Source organism: Gobio gobio (genome assembly GCF_949357685.1).
Source record: "Gobio gobio genome assembly, chromosome: 12".
NCBI lineage: Eukaryota > Metazoa > Chordata > Actinopteri > Cypriniformes > Gobionidae > Gobio > Gobio gobio.
The window spans coordinates 15,387,884-15,405,209 of NC_137105.1; the positions used below are offsets into that span (position 1 = coordinate 15,387,884).

The 17,326-nt window shown below is 36.4% G+C and overlaps 1 protein-coding gene across 2 annotated transcripts in view; it reads right to left on the reverse strand.

Annotated features, from left to right (window-relative positions):
• Positions 1-254: 254 nt before the first annotated feature.
• The window catches only part of cd2ap (CD2-associated protein), an 85,610-nt gene continuing 68,538 nt past the window's right edge, over positions 255-17,326 (reverse strand). For both annotated transcript variants that reach the window (XM_079831120.1, XM_079831119.1), the window contains exons 13-19: positions 16,239-16,386; positions 14,861-14,973; positions 13,094-13,206; positions 12,317-12,403; positions 9,920-10,098; positions 8,519-8,582; positions 255-1,911 (exon numbers count right to left, since the gene is read on the reverse strand). In XM_079831120.1, the coding sequence (XP_079687246.1) occupies positions 1,870-1,911; positions 8,519-8,582; positions 9,920-10,098; positions 12,317-12,403; positions 13,094-13,206; positions 14,861-14,973; positions 16,239-16,386 (746 nt within the window). In that variant the 3' untranslated portion in view covers positions 255-1,869. The remainder of the gene's footprint in view (positions 1,912-8,518; positions 8,583-9,919; positions 10,099-12,316; positions 12,404-13,093; positions 13,207-14,860; positions 14,974-16,238; positions 16,387-17,326) is intronic.

Genomic DNA, 17,326 nt, shown 5'->3' on the forward strand with positions numbered 1-17,326 from the left:
AATGATTTCTGAAGAATCATGTGACACTGAAGAGTAATGTTGCTGAACATTCAGCGTTGCATCACAGAAATAAATTACATGTTAATATTAGTTATTTCAAATTGTAATAATATTTCATATGACTATTTTGCTGTATTTTTGATCAAATAAAGCAGCCTTGGTAAGCATAACACTTTCAAAATCATTAAAAAGAAATCCCAAAAAGAAAACTATTTCAGGTTATTCTTGAACACCTAAATAACCACAACAATCTCTGTAAATAAACATTATATTTATTTAGTTTGGAAAAAAAAAATCTCATCTCATGCAATTCAGGTTTTAAATCATGTAAACAAGATCATTTTGATAGATGTTGTATGTGCACAACAGATCTTAAGAAATAAAATAATAAAATGGAATGTGTTCTACCCAATTTCAGACAACATAGATGACTCATTTTCCATGTACTTTCATGGGAGATCCTGTAAAGTTGCTGCACCAGAACAGGAATATATGAATTTGACATGAAGAAATGGAAACCAAAAAGATTGGTCTTTGTATTGCTTTAGGGATCAACCTGTCATCCTACTGCATCAGCAACTCCCACACAGACACAAACAAACAATCCCTGGTCGGGAATGCTTTTAAAAATGGATTTCCAGCTTAAGGGTTAAAAGGGCCTGAGGAATGGGCACACTTCAGTGTTTATGAGAGTGTATCATTTACTGCTAGTTTCTATGGTCAGAACCAATTGACTAAAAGACCCATTTTGGTCAGCAGTACTTCTACAGCATAGCTGTTAATAACAATGTGGCGAGAAAAATACTAAAAACACACTTCATAGAGCAACTACTTCCCTCTGTAGCAACCACCAGTCTATAACCTGAGGTGTTCAGTGCTCAACGTCTATATTTCAATATGCCAGAAGTTTTTCAGCCAACCAGTCATGTAGAAACAGCAGTCAGTGAGGTTTAAGCCAAAAAAGCCAAATGGATCTTTTCAATTTCAGGGGGGCGTACCTGCAGAACAAAAGCACCGGTACCCCACGCCATTAAACCCGAGCCTAATTTGCGAAACGGATTTCTGCCATTTGTATGGTGAAATGGCACTGCTTGTTAAAGCCATTTCTTTTCTTTTCTAGGGGGTCGAACAAGTTTTAAACCAAAACACAGGTACACAATCCCAATACATTGTCTTTATGATGTCACAATCAGTATACCATAAAAATATATCATGCTGTAGATCTAAGTATACACATACATATTTATATATATATATATATATTTATATAGTATGAGAGCTCCCAGTATTAACACTTGTAAAAATCTTAACAGGCACAATAGTGTTACCCTGGATAGGAATGTTAGAGAAAAACAAACCGAAATGTTCTCCCTTTTGAAACAACAACAACATCATTACTAAGGAAACAAGAGTATGCCACACATTTGATAATCATCTAATGAGGCTAGTATAGACAGAATATTGCTGAGATCATAATAGTTTTCTTTAAAAACTAACCCATGTCATAAAAAAACAAGGAAACAACATAATCCCCCAACATTTATACAGACTCAGTAGTATTAAATGCATAATCTGCAGCACTTCTCAATAAGTTCACAGAATGCATATCCAGCACAGTAGTAAAGTAAGGCCTCAATCATTTTTGTTGGCAAAAAAAAAAGGAGAAGGAAACAAACATATACATCTGTCATAATTACACTTTTCTAAACCTAGAAAAAACCTCATGTGCAAATATGTGAATCTTACAATTTGTGGAGTAAGTCAGTGAGTGTAATGACGACGTGAATGACATCCGTCCCTCCGTCTGGAGGTCGCTTTCCACTCGTGACGCGACAGTTGAGCCATCAGTCCAGATCAGGGTGCCAGATTTCATGTTGATTGTACAATCTTCTTCAGTTTCTCTATCTCCATCTGGAAATAAGCACACAAACACTTTTTTTAACATGCTGGTGAAGTGTTGTTTGCACTATAAACCAGTTTTAACTCTTTCCCTGCCAATGTTCTTTTTTTATGTTGCCAGCCAGCAGCATTTTTGATCATTTTCATAAAACTTTCATGTTCCCAGAATATGTTGTTGTATTCAATATTTAAACATACAATATATCAAAATTCTAGCTTCATGCACAATTTTTTTAATATCAAAACTTGTGAGTAAGTTGTAGGGATGCATGATATTGGATTTTTGCTGATATCCAATATTTTTCAATTCCTTTTTGGCCGATATCGATTCAATGCGTACGATGCATTTATTTTTTCCCTTTGTTCAGAAACAACACAATTTTTTTAATTCTGGTTTCAGATTTCTGAGGTCTCCCTACTAAAATGATACTTATTAAAGATAAATAAATGTTAATAAAGTTATTTTTATAATAAGAGTATATTAAAAGCTCTGAAAATAACAAGAACTAAAGTCAGTAATTGTTCACCCCAGACAGATGCAATTGTAACCTAAATATTTTATTTTTGGATTTAACGTTTGTGCACATTAAGTGGGGGTGGCATGACATCATGCTTTAGCTTCAATTAAAAAATTCTACAATTGGATTATTTTTCATCATCCATTTCATAAAATTGTATTACAGATAAATGCAGATTAATAATGCTCATGCTTGTGATTTGTCATCACTACTGCTTTATTTATTCAGAAAAAAAAAGTAACTTCAAGTTATTTGTGTATTCTACTTTTCATTTTATTACAATAACAACAGCGCCCCCAATAAATATATATAACATTCTACCGGGCGGGCACTAGGACCTGGAGGAGGCTTCTGCATGCGCTAGAGAGTGAGGAGTCACTGTTGGTTGGATGTACAAATTCTTGCCTTGCCTTGCCTTGCCTTGCCTTGCCTTGCCTTGCCTTGCCTACGCGCATGTACAAATTCAAGGTAACATTTAAAAACTGTCAATATAAATCACCATACATGCAATGTATTTGCTTGTTGACAAACAAGTTCACTTAAAGAATGACCACACTGCATATCAACACGTTATCATATCGGCAAGGCATATTGGCATAATTTTTTCATATCGGCCGATGCCGATTTTTATATTTTAGGCATTTATCGGTTAATTCCGATATCGCACTGATAATATTGTGTATCCCTAGTAAGTTGTATAAAAAACTCAACATTTTGAACAAAAACATGAGAAAAATCACATTTTTTTCATCCAGATCGGATTCAAAATGATGATTAAAGCTACACTGTGTAACTTTTTTTGTTTATTCTTAGCTAAAAACACTTAGTTCTTTCAAAAATATATGTGCTCATTAATGTATATTTACTTCTTTCAAGTAATAAAGTATTCTCGTAAGTTTATAATATGCCATTGAAAATACATACAGGTGAGGGGTTTGAATGCGGGTCGCCATGTTGCCCCTCCATCTTTAAAGTACATTAGCCAAAGAGGTACATACCCGTAAATTCAAGCTTCGCCTTTCGCGTTTCAATACTCGATGGCACCGTGTCGAATGTGGATGAGGTCGAACTGGAAGCCATGTTAATCTTGGACTAAATCGGCCACCGTAGGAGTTAAAACGAAATCGGAATTGAGAGGAACAGAAACTAATATTCAATGGATGGTCATATACCTTTTCACCGCTAGATGGGGGAAAATATCACACAGTGTAGCTTTAAAACATAGATGGAGTAGATCGCTTCCATCAACACCCCCAAAGTGTTCCTAGACTTCTTTGTGGGTCCGACATTTCATTTGGTAACGTTTGGCGGTTTTGATTTATATGCCGTTTAAATGTTTGATGATCGGGTTAGCTAACATGTGCATAAGCAATGCTTCTATCACTTGTTTCTGCTTCTTCACCTGTGTTTTGATCTGGAGATTCTGTACTATTTCAGAAGGTGCGTAATACATAGTGGCGCCTCCCATATTAAAGAGAAAACATGGATTTCCAGAAAATGGCGAGGAAAGACTAAATGTATAATAGCAAGGTGAACATGAACGTAACACAGTCCACCACAAAAATATATAGTAAATAAACATATAAAAAATATAGTATAATAATAAATAAAGTGCAGATTACTTCTTTTCCTAATCATTTTGTTGACTGATGTGTAAAACAGAGTAGTCTTCATTTTAAAGTTGTTAGGTTGTTCAAAGGCCGTTTCAGTGAAGGTAACTTGGATATAGTGTCGTCTTTTCAATAGCAGATAACTATTGGACTGTTTTCTGTTGAAAATCTGAACTTTTTTTTAAATCATTTTATAAAATGTCTAACATTACATATCAAGCAAACGTCCAAAACTCTCAAAATTCTCAGAAATTTGCAAGTAAAAAAACCTCGCAAATTAATTTAGAGCTTGATTTTGGTAATATGTTAATAATATAATGACACATGAAAGTCAGGGTATCTGCAGGTTTAACCAAGTCAAATGTAAGACTTTTTAAGACCATTATTAATTAAATTTAAGACCTATATCACGCTATAAAAAAACGTACAAAGGAAATGCATGATTCATCATTAGGATGTCACATTTACCATATTATTATTACCATATAGGACAAATAAATACAACACAGATACAGATACAAACAGTGCTTTAAGTTTAGATAGACTACTGTTTGTTTTTCCCCCTGTTGTTGGGCTATAAAAGGTTGCTTTCACTTTAAAGCTACACTGTGTAACTTTTTTAGTCTATTCTTAGCTAAAAACACTTAATTCTTTCAAAAATATATGTGCTAATTAATGTATATTTACTTCTTTCAAGTAATAAAGTATTCTCGTAAGTTTATAATATGCCATTGAAAATACATAAGGTAATGGGATCTAACGGTGGTCGCCATGTTGCCCCTCCATCTTGAAAGTACATTAGCCAAAGAGGGACATACCCGTAAATTCAAGCTTCGCCTTTCGCGTTTTAACCGGTTTTAATACTCGATGGCACTGTACAAAATTCCCTGCCCCACGCATGTGCGCGTTAACTTGTTCAGACTTGTCTGGTGCATGCGCAGAGAGTTTTCATCTCAGCAGCTCCAGTAACAGAATTATACAGAGTTTTCCTGGCTTGTTTATTCCTCAAAAGTCTGTTTTTCCTTGTGTGGTATTTCTGTGCGTTAATAACTCCGTAAGTAATAATAGTTATTGTCATTGTAGATGTGTTTCAGAGTGTGTCATCGCGTAATTCAGTTGATGTCACCTCAGAAGTATTTTTGAGTCAACATACAATAGCGTAATGCTCACCTATTTGAATAATCATTCAGTTATTTTGTTATCAACAATGTTTATTCGTTTATAGAAAATATTTGGTTGTAATGTATGTTGATGGAAATATGTATCAGGTCTGATCGGCATATTAACAATTGTTATACAGAGCGCACTGCAGTGCTAACGTTAAAGCGGCGCACACACTTTTGTAACCCGACACCGCTTGTTAGCAGCAGCAGCGGCAGCTCCGCTCCTTTTAATGCAGCTGCATTTAGCGCCTATATATGGTACAATAAGCTCTGGTTTACGGTTACATATCCACGCAAACCTGTTTATGCCTTGCAATTGGATGACTGAATAAACATTACTATCATCAAAGTTCACTCTGGATTAGCTGCAGTTCTGTCTAGCCGAATAATTAGGCCAGTTGAGTTCCAACCATCCCACTGCGCACAGAATATCCCACAGGCACCGTGTCGAATGTGGACGAGGTCGAACTGGAAGCCATGTTAATCTTGGACTAAATCGGCCACCGTAGGAGTTGAAACGAAATCGGAATTGAGAGGAACAGAAACTTAAGTTCACTGGATGGTCATATACCTTTTCACCGCTAGATGGGGGAAAATATCACACAGTGTAGCTTTAAGACAGTAATGCACAGTTCCAATACTGACACTTGTCCAAAACTTTTTTACACACAACATAACCGCCAATAGGGACATAGGCATAATAATGTGTGTATTTGATCGTTCAAGGGCAACAAGCCTAGAAATAGAACACATTGGGTATACTCGCGCGAGCGCTGACAGGCGGCAAACGCGTGCACAGAATCCGCAGTCAGTCTGACATCGGTCCGTGTGTCAGTACTGAATTGAGTTTGTCGCTTTTATTAACTCTTTTTTAGTGCTATCAGGCATATCATACTTTTATTTGTTCATTATGCGAGATGGCAGGTGAGAAAGAATCGCCTTCACTTTCACGATCGCAGAACTGGAGAACTGTTAGCTGAAGAATGAAATCCGTTTTACGCGCCAATGTCTCCAAAAGAGACACGCGCCAATAACACTGCTGATTGGCTGCAACATAAGCTGCATGTTGGTCTCATTTGTAGTTGTAATACAGCGAACTATAGTTCGACCAGAGCATGTGAGCGGAGCGGGGAGCGTAGCGGTAATATTTCCTCCAGAGCGGTGATCGCCTTTCTGAAGATTCCGCTCAACTCGCTCAACCCAGAATGCCCTTTGGCGATTTGCTAGATCTAGAATCTGTGAAATAGCTAAGCAATAGTAGAGCAATAGGTTATGGAGTTCAAATATTGTTTTAATGAGGTTGCGAGCCTTATACATAAATGCACAAAGTTAAGAATGAGCAGGGAGAAGAAATTGAAAGGGAGTGTGGAGAGATTGTGAGAGTTAGCTAAGATATTGGAATCTAAAGCGACACATTGCCAGAAAGCACGAGGATGTGCTACGCAAACATGGCAGTGCAGCAAAAGGTGAGCTATATATCATTCGATCTATCGTGTATACGGAGCCCTGCTCTTATTACATGCTGACAAAAATATACCATGGCCATTGGCCACAAATTAATATTTTGTTCCCATGAATTAAGAATTTGTTTTCTCATTTCTAAATCGTAGCCACAAATTAAATTAGTTCCCACAACTTCTTAATTCGTTCTCCCTGGTTAAGTAAATTGTGGCCACGTTGAACTAATTCGTTCTCCAATTTTATTAAAACTATAGGGAACGGATTATTACAATATGGCCACGATCTAATTAAAATGAAGAAACAAATTATTAAAACATGCTGACGGGTGGTAATGAATTGTTAATTCGTTATGCAATCATGGAAAGCAATTATATATTTTTTTGCACTCTGCGCAAAAGTTCAGTTAAGAATTTTGGCCTAATAGTTCATTTTAAAACTTTGATCTAGGCCTATAGCCTGTATATTTTTATTTATATAATTAGGCCCATTAATTCGTTTAATTTTACAGCATTTTTTTTGTACAATTGATATAAGCCAATTTAAATTTAAATTAATCCTGCGCGTTTCGCAAAAATCAGTTACAAGAATGTTGGCCTAATAGTTAATTTACTTTTAAAACATTTGTGGATTTTGTATATTTTTGTTTATATAGCCTACCTTTTATTTATATTATCAGGCCCATTTATTCATTTAATTTTACAGCAGTTTGTGTGTACAATGGATGGATATAAGCCAATTTAAATTTTAATCATGCGCGTTGCGCAGAAGTTCACTAATCAAAATTCTGGCCTAATAGTTAATTTACTTTTAAAACTTTTATGTATATTTTTGTTTATATAATTTTTATTCATATTATTAGGCCCATTTATTCGTTTAATTTTACAGGACTTTTGTGACTAGCCTAATTTGTCATTTGAAATAAAACATTTCTATTTGAAAAATGTTGTTGTTGCTCAGTTCTTTAGGAGGTAAGGCTGTGGTCCAAGCTAAAAGTGATACACATGTAGATTTTTTTCAATTTTTGGAGCGAGCGGGTGGGGGGGGGGGGTTTGGGGCGATTTGAGTGGAGCGCGAAGCAAACTGCGTTGGGCGCTGAGCGATAATGAGCGGAGCGGCCTGATGTTGCTTTGAGCGGGGGAGCGGAGGGGTGAACAGTTACGTGAGCGATGAGCGGAGATTCTCACCGCTCCACTCCGCTCATATGCTCCGAGTTCGACTAGCGAAAGAAAGAACTACAACACCCCGGAATAAACACACACACACGAGCACTGTGGGAGCATTTAAATGAGCAATAGGGGTTAGTTACATGGACGTAGGAAAATTAAGACCTGTTTAAAATGATTTAAGACCTAGAACTCAACTTCAGCAAATTTTTAAGACTTTTTAAGGCCCAAAATGTTTGATTTTGAAATTGACGACTTTTTAGACTTTGACAATGCTGTGTTTAATTAAAAAAATATATACAGTTTTTTTTCTCCATTTTTTGAAAAGTAGCGTTTTTGGAGATACAGCGTTTCCACCCGACAGCGTCGAAGAGGTATATAACCTTTTAGATCACCTCAATCACCACTTTCGACAATCAATACCTTGTCTTAATTTGATACCATACCTCTTGGTGGCTATAGAGGTGGAATTTTGATACAATATTTTTTCAGTTTTGTGGTCAGTAAGTGGGAGAAACACTCAGCATGAGATTCAGAGCTGAGTCCGACCCTTTGCGTTCACCCTGCTGAGTGTGGAAGCAAACTAAAAGGCATCCCGCCTGCATTTCACCGCCCTCAGAAGCAGCACTTTGACATCCGTTCACATCAAAATAACAGACTCTGACAAGCCGTAAAGAGAAATTCTGATTTAAAAATCGATTTACCTGCAGGGCCACCCGCTTGAATCGCTCATCATCCAGATCTTTTCGGAGTTCGTTGAGCTCTCTCCTGCAAAGTTATGAAAAAGGTTACAGGATTACAAAAGATAACAGAGGTTGTAAACATTAAGGTCGCGGGAGACTTCTTTGAACTTTATCTACACTGAGATGAAATGCTCTTCCAACCCTATCCAGACAGCAGAATCCCTGACAATATTCAGCTGAAAACTCATATCTTCTGTGAGCACTTATCTTTTTCTCCGTTTTCACTATTTCTTATATCCCTCCCTGTTCTAACTTGTACTAATTTGGACAATGTTTGATACTTTTTTTAGCATTTCTAGAGTTATTGCCTCCTTAAGATGAATCACTTTTTGTATTCCTCTTTTGAAAGTTGCTTTGGATAAGAGCATCTGCTAAATGAATACATGTAAACCTAGATACAATTTTAAATGTGAATTAATTTGTTGTGCATTATAGACATACACTATATTGCCAAAAGTTTTGGGACGCCTACCTTTACACGTACATGAACTTTAATCCCCAAACTGTTCTCACAAAGTTGGGAGCATGAAGTTGTCCAAAATGAGTTCCTTTCACTGGAACTAAAGGGCCACGCCCAACCCCTGAAAAACAGCCCCCACACCATAATCCCCCCTCCACCAAACTTTACACCAGGCACAATGCAGTCAGGCAAGTACCGTTCTCCTGGCAACCGCCAAACCCAGACTCCTCCATCAGATTGCCAGATAGAGAAGTGTGATTCATCACTCCAGAGAACACGTCTGCACTGCTCTAGAGTCCAGTGGTGGCGTGCTTTACACCTCTGCATGTAAGGTGATGTAAGGTTTGGATGCCGCTGCTCGGCCATGGAAACCCATTCCATGAAGCTCTCTACGCACTGTTCTTGAGCTAATCTAAAGGCCACACGAAGTTTGAAGGTCTGTAGCTATTGACTCTGCAGAAAGTTGGCGACTTCTGCGCACTGTGCACCTCAGCATGTGCTGACCCCGCTCTGTGATTTTACGTGGCCTACACTTTGTGGCTGAGTTGCTGTTGTTCCCAATTGCTTCCACTTTGTTATAATACCACTAACAGTTGAGTGTGGAATATTTAGTAGTGAGGAAATTTCCCGAATGGACTTCTTGCACAGGTGGCAACCTATCACGGTACCACGCTTGAATTCACTGAGCTCCCGAGAGCGACCCATTCTTTGACAAATGTCTGTAGAATCAGTCTGCATGCCTAGGTGCTTGATTTTATACACCTTTGGCCATGAAAGTGATTGGAATACAATGATTTGGAAGGGTGTCCCAATACTTTTGGTAATATAGTGTAACTCGACCAGTAGAGAATATAAGAAAACAGCAGTATGAAACAAAACTAATATGCAGCGTTGCTACTTACGACTGTTGTGTCTTTAGTAACTCTACAGACAGCACTAGCTCCTTCATCTGAGCCTTAAGGTCCTCCAGTTCAGATCCTTTCTCTTCTTCCTTGTCAGGTTTTGGTTTAGGCTCGGGCGTGATATGGGTGGCTGGAATTGCTTTAGGTACTGTAGATGGTAAGGGTGATGAGACAGACGCCTGAAAGAAAATCAAAAAGAGTATCAATAATAGTATGGAGTAGCAAAACAATACATTTTTTATGAATGCTTATGTGTGTTTAGTAGTGTACGCATTTCCATTTCAAACAATACAACTGTTACACCCTTATACTGAAATACACCTTTTATTTGTTAAAATTTCTTAACTAGTTCCCTGATAGTCTGATGAACAAAGATGATTTCACTTGATTTGACCGGTGACCTTGAACCAACAAGCTGATGTGTTTCCAGCTGAGAGGCTGACGTTATATTCGTAATTGCTAGAAACCCCTGCTTAGGAGGAACATTAATCACTACTCCACTTTAAACGTAATTAAATACATTGCTAAAAATTAGATATTAACAAATCACAAGAAAAAGGTCACACAAACTTAGAAGGTGGTCCGAGTTCATTTGTCCAAAGTTTGATTCGCTTATAATGTGCATTCTGAACTTTTTCACATTTCCATTAATCAAAACATTTAAATTGTGTGAATATATTGATAGTGCTGTCAATCAGTTAATTAATTAATAATAAAAAAACAAGTTTTTAACCTAACATTAAAGTTTTTAATATACTTTTATATTGTAATAATTTCACATTTAATCTCTAAATTAATGAAGAAACAACAAAGATATTTTAAATATTTGTTTAATGTTCATCTTTTTATGAATGAAGGCCAGTATCACCAATACTGCTAATGATGTCATGTCAATTGATTTTTTCTTTCAATTATCCATTAATTATAGCCACTGACTGAACATTGCAGTATAATTGAAAGCTATTCATTTTAACAATTAGCTGTGCCTCTAATATATCAGGGCTAAATGCTAAATTATTTTCTCTTTGTCTTTTGTTCTTTGATTAACATTAATGACAGCAGGAGGTTTATTACGCATATCAAAACTCTGTACATTAATTTAAGACTTAATTTAACTAATTTAAGACTATGCTTATGAGGATACTTGACACAACTGGCATTTTGGCATAATTTTGTGTGTTTTTGTCCTTTCAAACACGAAAGAGAACTCAGCGCGGTACCGACTCGATGTCTGAAGCGGTTTTCTGTGTGCATGAGTTGTGTGTGTCATGCAGATTCACAGACAGTACCGCACTGAGTTCTCTTTCGTGTCTCAATTCAAATGGATTAGTTGCGATCATAGTTAGAAGTTGCGTGGACTGTTAATGGAGGCAGAAATCTCTGTAAATCTGCTTTGAAACAATGCGATATAAAAAATAGACGTGACTATTTTTTAGTTAGCCTGTTGTCTTTAATGTATTTAATGTGTTTATAAATCTGTCATGAAAAGTTATTACAGCCACTGTTTAAATGTTTACATTTTAGAGTAGAAAAGTAATTATGTCAATACAATTATGATAAAAAGCTGCCTTGTGCAATTTAGATGCTTATATATACAACTGAGTGTATTTGAGTGTTGTTGGTTATTAAATACATTTGATTTATTTGGGTGCATTAATAGTCAAAACACACTGATTTCTCAACTATATGGCAAATTAAGACACAATTGCCAGGTTTGCACACCCTGCTGAACATAAAAGCTGCCGTTTCAATGATATTCCTAAAAAGCAGCAATAACAACAAAACATATCACTGATCAAAGTAAAACCACATTATTTATTTGTCAAAATTAATTTCAATATAATTATTTTGTCCAATGTTTTTTTTTTGTTTCACACCAAAAACTACCAACATCCAATCACGACTCCAGAGATACCATACAATCAATAGGTCTCTTTTTTGTTCTATAAAGAGAGATTTTGACTGAGTGACCTTATGCGAGTCCAAATATGAGAACCACCTGTGTGAAACCAGACAGAGTGTTTCAGTCCACTTTACATAAGCTTAATGTAAAGAACACTTCATACTAAAAGACTAAATCCAGAGGGCTGAAACCTCATTGAAAAAGAAGAGCCAGACATTCAGTCGAGATCGTATCAGAGCTGTTGTTTGCTCACAAACCCTTGAGAACATAATTTCACGGGATGTATTATTCTCAAGGAGACAGAGATAATCAGACCAGATCTTTTGGTTAGCTATTCAATTATTCGATTCAGATATTACAGAAAAGTACATAAGATTCTTGCATTAAATGGATAGCTCACTCAGAAATGAAAATTCTGTCATCGTTTACTTGCCCTCATGTATATAATTTTCAGAATCTTTTTTTTTGTGGACTATATATTCAAGGTAATTTACCTTAAACGAATTCTGTGCAGAAGGCACAGGGTCGGCTTCTTCCACTTCCTCGATATTCTCAGCTTTCTCGCCAATCTCCTTGCTTGGCTGTAAGAGGTTACAGAGCATGTTAGAAAAACATGTGAAGAGAAAAGTGCAAATAGCGCTATACTTGACACATGTCCCATCTGGGGTTTCATTGGTAAAGCCCTTTTTGATCCAGACTGGAGAACTGCATAATCCCTCCACTATGCTGCCCTTCACATCGCAAAAACTGTGGTTCGAGTCTCACTCAAAATAGATGTATAAATCTAAAAACAAATGTTAGTGCTTATGGTAGTATAAAGAGATTTAGCAGATACTGGTTTGCTCAACCTGTCTATGGTTCAAGTGACATCTGTGATTTCACCCATGACACAATCTAGCACAACAAGTCTGTGAACCAAGGACTTGAAAATGCATTTATTGAAAATTATAAAACTGTTATGAATGATGATTGGTTGATATAGATCATTATTTTGTGTTGTTCTTCTATTAACAATGGCATTTAATTAACTATCTTAATGAAATAAAACATAGTACACCAATTTTCATTAAACTGTTATCTCCAAGTGGAAGCATGGCACTTAATGGATGTGCTAAATAAAATAATATCTTAATGAAATGTTGTAATAAAAAAGTTTTGCACACAAAAACAAAAAAAATATGATGTCCTTTTCTATGACATCTGCATTAGTATATTTGCATTCATTTGAGAGATCAGAGCTCAAGCTAAGCAAAAGTGCATGTTCTACTCACCGATTGGCCTCTGTGAGCAGGCGGTCTTCTCCCAGGCATCTTTGGTCGCTGTGCGGTAGGGTGGGTTAACTTCTCCGAGGTAGAGGAGACATCGTCGAAACTCATGAGATTAACTATAATCGAATAAAAGATTTAGTTCAAACGCGAGATTAGTCTTCAGTCACAAAGTTAAACTAAATTAGTATAATTTAGAAGTTATAAGAGCCAAAAAAAAAAAAGAGTTTAGAGCCAATATAAAAGTCATATGAGGTAATAAAGTACGTTTAACACCCCGGCTAGATCAAAGCTCAACGGAGCAGGAAATTACAATCATGACTCAGTGATGGGTATATAAAGACTGTGTAAATGCTTGAAAAATGTACAATCAATCATCTTGGTACATCTGTCAGTTTGACATCTTAAAATCTGCCACTTAAAATTCATCTGATGGATTACAATATGCTCACTATTACCTACCTAAAAATGTTATCCCATTAGCCAGCCTCTGAATGGTAGCTCAGAGATTGCAGACACAACCCTACACTTAACGATTTTCTCTTTCTGAAGCTGCATTGACGTGACCTTGCTCATGACCTTTCGTGAAGATGTGATTAGAACACCTTTGGTGCAACTTTGGTCAACTTCTCAGAATCAAGCAGACTTTGTCCAAAAACCATCAATCAATATGATCAAACGTCATTTCTTTTGGACAGAATCGTCATTGTTTCCTTTTTAATCAATTGCCTACTTTGAAGCAATTTTTCGACATTTTCCAAGCAAAATATTGTGCCATAAAGACTTTTTTTTAATGTCTTCATCACAGTAAGCAATGCCAAAGAACTCATTTAATACAGACAGCTAGACTTAATTGAAACTTGTTATCCGAATAACCTTGAGGCGAGAGATTGGTTACACTAATCAGCCAATTCAACACATTTTGATTACTTTGCAGTGATTACTGTCTAAAATATGTACCTCAAACTAAGATTCCTCAATTATGTCATCAAAAAATAAGCAATTTCATGATATCAAATATTCTTTTTTACAGCTGATATCTTTTAACAGCCAAGAAACAATTTTCTCGAAGAAGAGACAAAGTATTCCAAGATTCAAAACATGGTAAACCTTCAGAAATAATTTGCCAAAGACTTCTAAAGACATCCTTAAAAAATCCCCGAAACAACAATGCAAAAATGGCACCCAAGGCGCCTAGATAAATAATAAACAAGTCTCTCCCTTTCCCTTTATACAATAGTTTTTTTACTAATATCTTTGAAAATGTGTGGTATCAAGCACAAGATGGGCCGACAAATGGAATGAAGTTGGGCATGGAATCGTGGAGATGACGGAGGCTTAAGAACATGACAGAAAGGCTCTTCCCCATGCTCCTCTGAGGCCAGGCCACCTGCTCTACAGATCTGGACCATCTCTTTCTGTGCAAGAGGAATAATCCTGCTCCCAGCAAAGGATCCATGGTGCTTATCCACAAATAGAGCTCTGATTCACCCACACCACAGCAAAAAACACACTGAGCTGCGAAAAATAGTGCATACAAGAACCAAAACCATTCCAAACACTAACATTACGGCCTCCGTACTAATGGTTCTCAACTGAAGGGTCGCAGGTCAGAACGTTAAAGTTACATAATAAACAATATTCTCATATGTTGTTTTGTTGCATGTGTAAGCAGTGTGATGTGAGCCTATTTTTGCTTCTAAACCTACATTGTTATAGTTTTCTTGCCATGTTATGATCAATAAAAACAAACACCGGCAAAGAACAACTTACCCGGTTCTGAATTCTTCTCGCCGCTGTCCACACCAGTTTGTGGAGTTTTTGGCTTGATGGGTACAGGTTCTGTCTCTGGCTTTGTTCGTAGGAGGGGAACTTCTCCATTGTGCCTGTGGGATTTATGAGGCATCACAGTCACACTCTAAATGCAAAGGCTGTTCTAGTCAATAGACAGCTAATAGATGCTGTCTTATAGACCTTATGCGCCAGAGAAACAAGCGCGCAGCCATCTGGAGAATTTTGTGTTTGATATTCTGTTTATGCAGTAGCTCTGTATATTTCTAAGGCATATTGGTATATTTCTGTGGCTCGGTTTTGAGCCCCGGCTGAGCGAGGAGTCCTTTCTATGTGTTGCATGTTCTCCCAGTGTCAGCGTGGGTTTCCTCCTGGTGCTCCGGTTTCCCCCCCAAAGACATGCAGATTAGGTGGATTGGACACGCCAAATTGGCCGACAGTGTGTGTGTGTCTCAGCGGACCCTGCAAATAAGTGGGACTAATGCTAGGAAACTAAATATATATGTCAAATGTCAGTAGACTGGGAAGGTTTTTAAAACGACCAGTTCATTTATAAATCTGAAAGATGTTACCTTCATGCTGTGGGAATACAAACCGGAAAACAGAAATCAATGGGTGCATCGCTGAAAAGGGGTGGGGCTACATAAGGTCTATAAGAAACCGGTCCTTTCAATGAGGATGCAAGGCATCACAAAAACTGTATCTTTAGCAGAAGAAAAAACAAATCTCACAATGCATTGAAACAAGCTCAGAGCAAAAATATATTTCCTTTAATATGGCAAAGAGAGCAATATACTTATATACTGGAAAATATTGATTCTTAAATATAAATATAAATAATAATTCTAAAATATTATATTATATAATAGTTGGCTTTTAATTCAATATTTAATATTTTTATACTTTTGGGGAAATATTTTAATATTTTATATAATACAAATATTAATATCATAATTTAAATATACTTTTTAATACCTGGGAATGTATCAATCTATTTATTGAATGATATATCTTTCTAGAAGAGAAATCGGTAACACTTTACAATAAGGTTTCATTAGTTAACATTAGTTAACTATGTTAATTTCCATAAACTGAGAATGAACAATACTTTTACAGCATTTATTAATTTTAGTTCATGTTAATTTCAACCTTTACTAATACAGTGTGGAAATCAAATGTTTTATTTCTTAACATTAGTTAATGCACTGTGAACGGACATGAACAAACAGATGGATTTTTATTAACTAACGGTAACAAATGAAACCTTAATGTAAAGTGTTACTGAAAAATGTATCTAGACAGACAGATATCTCCTCCAAGTATTAAAAATGAAAACATAAAATACTGAATTAAAACTTGCTTGGCGGCTGGTGATGGAGTGAGAGGCAAGTCAGGTCGTTTTGTGTGGATGGAAGGACGCAGCAGTCCCTTGCTTGGAGGCACAGGTTTTTTCGGGGGCACAGTGGGGCCAACAGGTTTGGCGGGCTTCTCTGGCAAGGGCTTGCCAACTTTAAACAGACAAATGACAAAAATATATAGATGTTTTGAGTCAATAAATGTCTATCCAAACAAACATTGTTCTTATTTGGATTATTAATTAATGTATGTCTCTTATAAGGTTCTGATAGCTAAGAGAGTTAATTATCTAGATTAGGTTTATACAGCAATATTATTAGTCCCCCAACTGGTTTTAGAGTTTCATATAACTCTCAATCGTTTGAAACATGCCAATTGTATCTCTATTGATAGAACAGAAGGCCATTATTGAAGTAGTAGTGTAATGCATGTAATGTACTGAACTTGTCCTAATGACATGAGGAACTTTCACGAGCGTTCACATTGACTATGTCTCAAAGTAGGTCAGGGGAGATTTTGGCAGGATGTGTGCACCACATCGATCTGCTTCTATCTTCTCAAATCGAGGCAGTTTTTCATGTAAATCTCACTTTCTGACATTCATATAACAAGTCAAGTACATTATCATTCAATTTGTGACACTTGGTCTAAATAAGAGAGACTTTTATCGGAAAATCAGATATACGCTCCAGTAGAGTGCCATTCATATGAATAGAAAGACATTCTGTTGGTTCAGAGTGCATCAGTTTTCCTACAAAGTCAACACTTACACAAAGTACTTCATTAACTGTATGAAGTACAGATCTCAGCAGCCATTGACTATCATGACCCCCCCAAACATGTTACAAACATTCTTCCAAATATCTTCCTTTGTGTTCAGGAGAACAAAGAAATGTATACAGGTTTGGAACAACTTGAGCGGGACTAAATGGTGACAGAATTTTCATTTTTGGGTTAACTATCCCTTTATAATAATAATAATTTAATAAATTTTTGGGTTAACTATCCCTTTATAATAATAATAATAATGTAATACATTAATGGGAAAACAAGCTAATTATCGCCTTGATAATATCTCTGACTATCTTCGAT